The sequence below is a fragment of the Frankliniella occidentalis genome, unplaced genomic scaffold, assembly GCF_000697945.3.
Source record: "Frankliniella occidentalis isolate FOCC.00 unplaced genomic scaffold, Focc_3.1 Scaffold107, whole genome shotgun sequence".
In the NCBI taxonomy this organism is placed as follows: domain Eukaryota; kingdom Metazoa; phylum Arthropoda; class Insecta; order Thysanoptera; family Thripidae; genus Frankliniella; species Frankliniella occidentalis.
Genome location: NW_026267236.1, coordinates 443,737 through 452,003, shown reverse-complemented (window position 1 = coordinate 452,003; position 8,267 = coordinate 443,737). Strand labels below are relative to the sequence as shown.

At 62.2% G+C, this 8,267-nt stretch overlaps 1 protein-coding gene across 1 annotated transcript; it reads right to left on the bottom strand.

Moving 5' to 3' along the window:
* Positions 1-174: 174 nt before the first annotated feature.
* LOC113203186 (nose resistant to fluoxetine protein 6-like) lies at positions 175-4,666 on the bottom strand. The gene is made up of 10 exons (XM_026417745.2): positions 4,502-4,666; positions 4,300-4,412; positions 3,978-4,204; positions 3,794-3,885; positions 3,506-3,714; positions 2,471-2,806; positions 2,202-2,395; positions 1,653-2,118; positions 1,479-1,587; positions 175-1,319 (listed from the first exon to the last, which is right to left on the bottom strand). Exons 1-10 carry the CDS (start codon positions 4,578-4,580, stop codon positions 1,189-1,191), a joined length of 1,956 nt encoding a protein of 651 aa, XP_026273530.2. The 5' UTR covers positions 4,581-4,666; the 3' UTR covers positions 175-1,188.
* Positions 4,667-8,267: the final 3,601 nt, after the last annotated feature.

The following is an 8,267-nucleotide window of genomic DNA, read 5'->3' as shown; positions in this document are numbered from 1 at the left end:
GGGGGCGGGCAGCTGGGGGGCGGCCGGCGTCCTGGGCGGCCAATCAGAGTCCGACCGATCGGTGACGTCAGCCAATAACGAGGGAGCGGGGGTAGAAGGGTGGCGCCTGGCACACCTAGGGGCTCGAACCCGGAGGGCACGCCCGGGGAGGAAAAGTGAGTCGAAAACAAGGACTTTAGTTCGGTTTAGTTTTATTCAATATCGTGTGCCTCTCGCACAATACATTCTTATCACAGACTTGTATTTAAGTACACGTTCCAAGGAACATTTTAAAGAATTGCATAGTTGCACACCGGGTACACGCTTTACCGCACAGCGGGAACGCGTGCGTTCTACGGCAGATTTTCGTCACCAGGATTAAAACTGCCTCGGAGCACCAATTGATGGCGTGTCGTCGTAGGTATTGTATTAATACTAAATTTGGATATCTTATTTTGAGCATACACCGTTTAAACATTAGTATTATAAGTTCACATCTGTGAGGAACAGCATTCCACTTAATTGCATCTAGGGTTACACAGCTCTCTTTGGTGCAAGTTGTAGCTTACATATAGGATCTTATCTTGTGCGTGCGTCATAACATAAAAATAAAAATTGAAGCATGAGTTTGCTGTCAGAAGCACAAGCAGATTAGAAAACTAGAGCTATATTTAAAAATTAATGGTCATGAACGTGCGAATAATTTTGGGTGAAGACGATCATTAAGTAGATTTCTGTGGGGGAGGCTTCTGATGACCTCCTCCAGAAGCGGAGGGGAGGCTGCCCATCACAAAACAGAAACAAGCTTTAACTATAAATATATGACTAAGCGGCACCAGCTAGCACTATAAACATGACTAGACTAGACTGATAGAACACCGTTCCTACCCGTAGGCTACGAATATTACACAGCATAACTGAAATTACAGTATCACACCTAACAATAACGTTTTGTACTTAGTTAGGAACGAGCGTAATTTGGGCGAAACATAAGAACCCTTCGTCAGCAATCAAAATAGTGGAATTGTACAAAGCTACGAATACGCAGTTTCGCTTGTACGCCCACCGTGCCCGGAACGCCGGCAGCTTGTCATAAAACAACAAAAGTCCCCGAGATAATGCGCTATCTTTCTTACTTGCCGCCACCCCATTGCTCTTTGTCTGTCTTTGTCTAGCGGCACACAACCCCTGAAAACCACAGGGTGACCTTCATTTTTCGACCATCTTTTCGAAGCCCGCGTTGTCGTAGGCGTGGATGTCGGGGTGGCTCTCCCGGTGGCCCTCCACCGTCGCGATGCTGCAGTCGCTGCCGATGGACTGCACCTTCTTCGGGGCGGGACCTGCGCGGTAGGGAGAAAGGGTTAGTGACAGGTCCGCGTGAAGACCCGTAGGTAGGTCCACTGGGCTGGCTCCAAAGGTCCCGTAGGTCCTCCAACGGCCCGCATGTAGGGGCGAGGAGGGCGGCGTGGGTGGGAGAGCTGAACGGCGCGCAGACTCACCTCTGGGGATCAGCACGCGGTCCAGGACCAGGAACGGCATCTCATACGCCACGGACAGCAGCGCCGAGATGAAGAAGGAGATGGTGAGAGTGCCGATGGCTTCCTGGACCTGCGAAACGCATGCCTTTAGGTCTCGTTCTATCTCAAGGTAGTCGCGGGAGAGGCGAAACTCACCGTAAGAAAGGTGCTGAAGTACCCCGGAGAGCGGCGCAGGCCGTGGCTCACCATGAGCACGGCGTAGTGCGTCAGGTACACGCAGTAGGAGAGGCGCGCCAGCGGAGCAAACGGCCTCCAGGACAGCAGCGAGTTGACGACGCCCCCGTGGCCCGTGACGCACGCGAACACCACCCAGGCCACGCCGACGGCCCAGGCCGTGCGGTGCAGGCCGGCGTACAGGCCGGCCTCCAGGGCCGAGTACTGGTGCCAGCGCTGGTAGAAGCCGAACACGCCGAACAGCACGGCGAGGCAAGTGGCCGTCGAGGCGGCCCAGCCCAGCGCCACGAGCGCCGGGGACATGTGAACGCGGCGGCCTCGCACCTCTGTCAGGACGCAGCCCAGGGCGATGCCCACTAGGTACGGCCCCGCGCGGTTGTACACGCGCGTGTACACGTCCACGAACACCTGGCCCAGCATGGATTGGCTGCAACGCAAAGCGAGTCCAGTCGGACCGTCAGACAGAGGTCGTCAGGCACGGCGCTGGGGTGCGCTGGCACGGGTACTTACTCGAGGGTGTACAGCATGGCGCCCGCCAGATTGCCGACGAAGGTGATGGTGAAGGGGACGCACACGGCCGCGATCACCAGGACGAACAACAGGGCTCGCCCGAAGCGTGGCCAGCGCATCAGCGGCACAAGCACCAGAGGCGAGAGCCAGAACAGCTGCATGTCCACGGCCAGGTACCACGTCTGGTTCATGCACTGCGCAGGGGTGAAGAGGCAATGAGTTCAGCGCCCCTCCCCTACCCACAGCCGTCAGCACTGCTCCGCACTTACCGGCGCCGCCAGCTGCACGAAGTTGTTGACGTACGCCAAGTTGGTCCACCAGTTGAGGACGCAGTTGTCCGTCTCGGGGCCCACGAGGCGGTCCCACAGCGGCCCGCTACCTAGTCGCACCAGCAGGCTGGCGTAGAACCAGAGCACGACGGCGTACACGGGCGTGATGCGGACGTAGCGGTGCCAGTAGAAGGAGAGCGGGTTGAAAGAGAGTCGGCCGGAGGACCCCGCCGTGCGCAGGAAGCTGACGGCGAGCAGCGCACCGGACAGCAACAGGAAGGTGTCCGTCGAGAGGGTGGCGTTCAGCAAGACCATGTTGCCAACGGAATCGCCAAGCTGTAGGGGAGCGGGGCGCATCATCAACTGTTCTTCTTCAATTATTTTCATATGCAGTGAATATAAGCCCATACTCTAAAGTAGTTGCCTCAACCCCCACCCCTTGACAATGCACAACCCCTATCCTTCGCTAAAAACTCTTTTGCCATTTTTGCGAAACGGCTGTGAATAACTAGTGTCCTAATTGCAATTAACTCTGCGAGTCAAGTCGCGAGAACGCCGCGCCACGCCTCCCGCTCAACTTGCCAATCAATTGGAGGCGAGGCGACGCGGCCGGTCGGCGGCCCGAGCCGAGCTGTCACGGTGTCTTTCGGCGCCGTTGTTTCGACTCTATTTTGCCACGCTCCGCTCCAACCCGAGGGCGCGTCCCGGATGCGTCACCTCAGCAGGGCCGCCTTCAATTAAAATATTTTTCGTATGCATCTTCGTTGTGATCTGCGAATTGCCGTTGGCCGGACGGCGGAATCTCTTATTTTCTACTACTCTATCTCCACCTAGCCGGTGGCTGAGAGGCCAACTCCTAAAGGGGAACACCCGAAGGCCGAAACCACCCCGGCGCCTGGGGAAGTCCAATGCCAGAGTTCGCGTCCCTGAACAAGGCCGCCACGTTGGCCACACTGTACTTTTTTTTCGCCCGCGCCTCCCGTAGTCCCAGAGCCGTTGCCTGCGTTGAGGTGGGTCAGGGGAGGGGTGGCTCACCTTGGCCACGACGGCCCGGTTGACGTTGGGCGAGGTCGCCTCCATGTAGAACGAGTGCAGCAGCACGACCCAGGAGATGCTGAGCACGCGCAGGCCGTGCATGCAGCTCATGGTGTCGCCCGAGCGCGCCGTGGACAGCAGCGTGGAGCCGTTGCGCCGCAGCGAGAAGGACACGAGCAGCTGCTGCACGCGGGACAGCGGCGCGGGGCCTGCGGGCAGGAGCCTGTGAGTGTACCGGAGCACCTCGGCGCCCGCCGCCCAGGCAACCCATCCGGCACAGGTACTCACGGTCCGTGGCGCTGGCGCCGGGCGCCGGGGTGCACAGGACGTCGTAGATGGTGCTGGCCGCCATGACGTACATGGTGACGAGGAGCAGGCAGCTGAGGGCGGGCAGAGAGGGGGCGACATTGAGATACGCGAACACTTGACTGGGGGCGAGGGTCGGAGCTGTCGAGGCTGCCACCGCACTTACATGAAGGCGATGTCCTGCGGCTGTAGGGGCTTGTTCTGGCGGCCACCGTCCGCAGCCAGGCAGCGGTCGTCGGCCACGGAGACGAAGGGCTCGGCTGTGGCGGTGCCGTTCGGGGCGAGTCCGGCCAGCCGCTCGGCCAGCGCCAGCTGCACGTCGCGGCCCGAACACGTCGATGGCACGCACAGCGCCCAGTCCAGCTCGGCGCTCCTCTCACCGGGGGGCTCGCCCTGGGGGTGCACGGGGGGAGGAGCACTGGTTATCGGCGAGGTGCATGACAGAGGTGCAGCCGGGTGCAGCCCGATGCCGAACTCGTCGTACTTACCGACGCGTTAGCGGCGGCCAGCAACAGGTCCCCGAGGGCAGACTTCCCCCATCCGGAGGCCGACGGCATCCTGAAGGACACGGTCGCCGTGCAGTGCTTCCCCCGGAACACGTCTGTGAGCAGGGTCGCGATTAACGACACGTGACGTCACTGTGCGAGGGGCGCACAGCCACCAAACCTGCCTGACACTGCTGACACGCACCTGAACCGGTGTCTGCGTCCGCGACCCGCACGCCCACGCACTGATCAAAGTTGCCGAGGTGCTGAATGTTGCCGGCCATGATGGAGGATGGCACTTTGGTGGAGGCATCGTACACTGTGGGCCAGAGTTATCAAGTGTAAAGGAACAATCGAGCACGTGCAATTCATGACAGGCTGCTGCAGGAGAAGTGGCGGGCTGGACGCTGGTCATCCGTCGGGCTGAACTGTATTGAACACGACGTGCCCATCGCGTTATTCGGGCCGCTTCCGCCCCAACCCCTTGACCTACAATGATGTGGAAGGATTGAAGTTCAGGGACGCCATCCTTCCCAGCCCGTCGTGTGGTCCCTCTATAAGTGGGCGCCTAACCTATCCCGTTAAGGGACGGGGGCGTGTCGGCCGGTTCCTGTAGGGCTCGACTACAACAACTACTTCACAGTGAAATTGGGCCGGGCGGGCGACCTAAATACGATACGACGGGGGGCTTGACGACACGGGGACCTAGATACGGTTGTGGGGCCCTCTCCAAACAGGTCATGGTCAGTCGAATTTCAACCTTGCTGCCCACAAGCGCGCGCTCGCACACCGAGTCGCACACACACTCAAAGGACAAACTCTCACACTTCACACAAGCGGTATTCTCCCTGAAACGCGGCGCAACAGCTTCCACCAGGCCCTCGGCCTTGGGTGCGGACAGGACGGCGCTGAGGGTGGACTCAGGTGGAAAACCACGAAGGTTGAGTAGGTGCGCGTCGTTGGGGAAACGCTAAGGGAAGCTGTAGCCTGGCAGCAGCCCCCTCTGCGCAGCTGACCTCGCTGTGTGTGTAAAAGAGGGGGTGGGGACACACACATACACGCAGGGTGATCCAATTGCTCATTGCCCTGTTCTAGACGATGGAACGGTTCGATCGGCAGAGTTGTGTGGACGGGTGTCTCTACCGTCTGTCTGAGACGAAGACCAGCCCATTATTTTCAACCACTGAGCGTGTTGCTGCAATGGTCGAGCGACTGACGATTGTGGACGAATCGCGCACGCGCAGGGCAGGGCGTTGCTTAGAGAGTCCCGGCGACCTTCTCCCCTGCCGCTGGCCCCTCCCCAGCGCCCCCCCCCTCTGGCCCCTGCACGTGGATGCACTTGGCCCTGGGGCGGTCAGCTGGGCCGGGCCACACCCCCGCCACTGCCCCCACTGCAAGAGCAGTCATCGTATAAATCACTTTGCCTGCCGCTGCAGAGGCGCTGCCGCGCAACACAATTGGTCCGTCCCTGAAGGCCCCCGGCCGCTCCAGCCCCGTGCTAAAAGCCCGAGCGATGCACCCGTGCGGCTGCACACGTTGTCGACGCGGGCGCTGCGTAGGCCAACCCGCCCGACTCGCCACCGCACCCGGCTGCCTGCGCCCAGGCGCCCCCAGCCGCCTCGGGGGCCGCGGCCGCTGGGCGGCAGGTGCTGCGCGGCAGGTGCTGCGCGGCAGGTGCTGCGGCAGGTCCTGCCGCAGATCCTGCTTCTGCCACGCCACATGTTTGTCACAGATGGTGTTGGGGCAGGCATGCCGGCGCGGGCATGCGGCGGGGGAGAACAGGTTGTCGGCGCCGATCCCCAACACCAGTCCATTCAATCGCAGCCCGACAGCGCCGGCGCGGGGGCCGGCGGCCGCCAGCGGCCCGCGCGCGTACAACGTGTGGTTTTGTCGCACATCATTCCAGAGCGGCGGCGTCGGCCCCGCGGCTTCCGGTTTGGGCACAACCTGCGACGCGTAATCGGCCCCCGAACAGAGAGGTGAACATACTCTGGCTGGCGGGGCAGCCGGGCAGCTCAGCGTTCAGCCCCAGCCTCAGCAGCGCCGCAAGGAGTCAACGTCCTGACCAACTCGGCCCGTCAGGCCTGTGACAGGACAGGCGGGTGTGGTGGGGTGGGGCGTGGCGGGGCGGTCAAGCGGCGGGTGAGGTAGAGTCGAGTGGGGCACTACAAATGAGAGTGAGCGGGTTATAACGAAGGGCGGCGCCGGGAGTCTCACCGGCAGCGAGAGCGCGGAGGCGGCTAAAGGTGCCCCGCCGCACGCCACCTGCGATAACGCCGTCGCCTTTGGACACGGGCGTTCCGGCAGGAGAGGGCGTCATTCGCCAGCTGCACCCGAGATAGCCGCAGTGGGTCACCGGACCCGCGCCGGAGCAGGCGGAGCAGCCTCCCAGCCAGCACGTTCACCCGTGGCACGCGCGACAGCCAGCGGCCACATCTCCCCCCCTTTCCGCTGTTTTGAAACACATGCGACGTCCGCAGCTCAGCTCACCACGCACTAGTTGTCGGAGCTAATCGATGTGCAGCGATTGTTGCGACTCGCTGACTTCCCTGTTCCCTCCCCCCGCCCGCCTCCCCGCCGCCCTCGTCGCAGCTCCGCTTGCGTTGGGAGTGATACGATGATCTTGTAACCTGGAGCTGGGCGATAGCTGTTAGAACACGCCCTCCCCCTTCTCTCTCTCTCTCTCTCTCTCTCTCTCTCTCTCTCTCTCTCTCTCTCTCTCTCTCTTTCTCTCTCCCCCCCGTCTCCGTCGCCTCACCCTGCCCCGTCAGGCCAACGACCCGGCCCGGTCCGTCAGTTAGTGGATCGGTCCAAGACGGCGCGCCCCGCCCCGCCCGGCCCGGCCCGGCCCCGCGCCGCCCTGCCGCTTGTCCCCCAGAGAGGTAATGAGCCTGCAGTAAGCCCCTCACTCATACTCGCCGGCCCGGCGCCCCTCCTCAGCCCGTGTATGCTCGAGTGTACTCGCGAGGGCCTCTGTCTCTCGCTATCACCCGCCCTCCCCATTGAGCGCGGGAGGCGCCGGCGGCCTCGGCGCCAGCAGCCCGGGTGAATGGAGCCCCCGCCGTGACGTTGCAGCACACTGCATGCAGCGCGCAGTGCAGCCCGCCCGCCCATCGCCCATCCCGCCTTGTCCCGGGCTACGCAACGGTCACACGACAACGCTTTGCAGCGGGGAGCGCGACGAGGCAGGAGGACAAGGGCTCCCAAATTATTCCCTCTTCCGTTTCCCCTTCCGGCGGGTCGAACGCCCCGCCTGATCGAACGGTAAATGGACCGGGCGGAGAGACAGAACGGGGAGCGGCGGTGTGCAGCACCACACCGGCGGCCGCAGCGCGCCACCCGATAAGAGCCGAGCGATGCCAGGCGCAGCTGAATCGAGCCGGGCCCGGCGGGGGGGAGACCCGCGCACATTTGCAATTCCCCGCTTTTCCCAAGATTGACGATTGTCGTGCTGTATCCTATCGCATCGCTCTATCACACCTCTACTCTGCGGTAATCGGGTCAGTAAGTCAGCTGGCTGCGCCACGCGGCGCGGGAGAGGGGCGCGGCGGCGGGGAGGCGCGGAGAGGTGGGCGAGGCGTTGTTGCTCGGTTCAACGACCGACCTTCCGAGGCCAGGCTGGCAGCCGCAGCGCCGGCTGACGGACGGACGGACCGGGCGGGCGGCGCGCCACAGTGCCCTGGGGAGGCGCGCGCGACACAGTGGAGTGCTACCTCAGCTACCGCAGCTGCCGCAGCTGCCACCACGCCTCGGTACCGTGTGCAGCAGGACACCCCAGATGATCGCGTGCAACCAGCCCCTAACGGCGTGCGCACTGCGCAGCCCGCGACGCATGCCGCGCCCGGCTGTGTGAGGGTAGGCTACCCGTCAAACGCGCGTGTGACGGTGTTGCGTAGGCTCTCCAGATGGTCCACCCATTTCAACTCTTTCTCTTTAAAGATCTTTCTCTCACTAATAAAACCAAAATGATT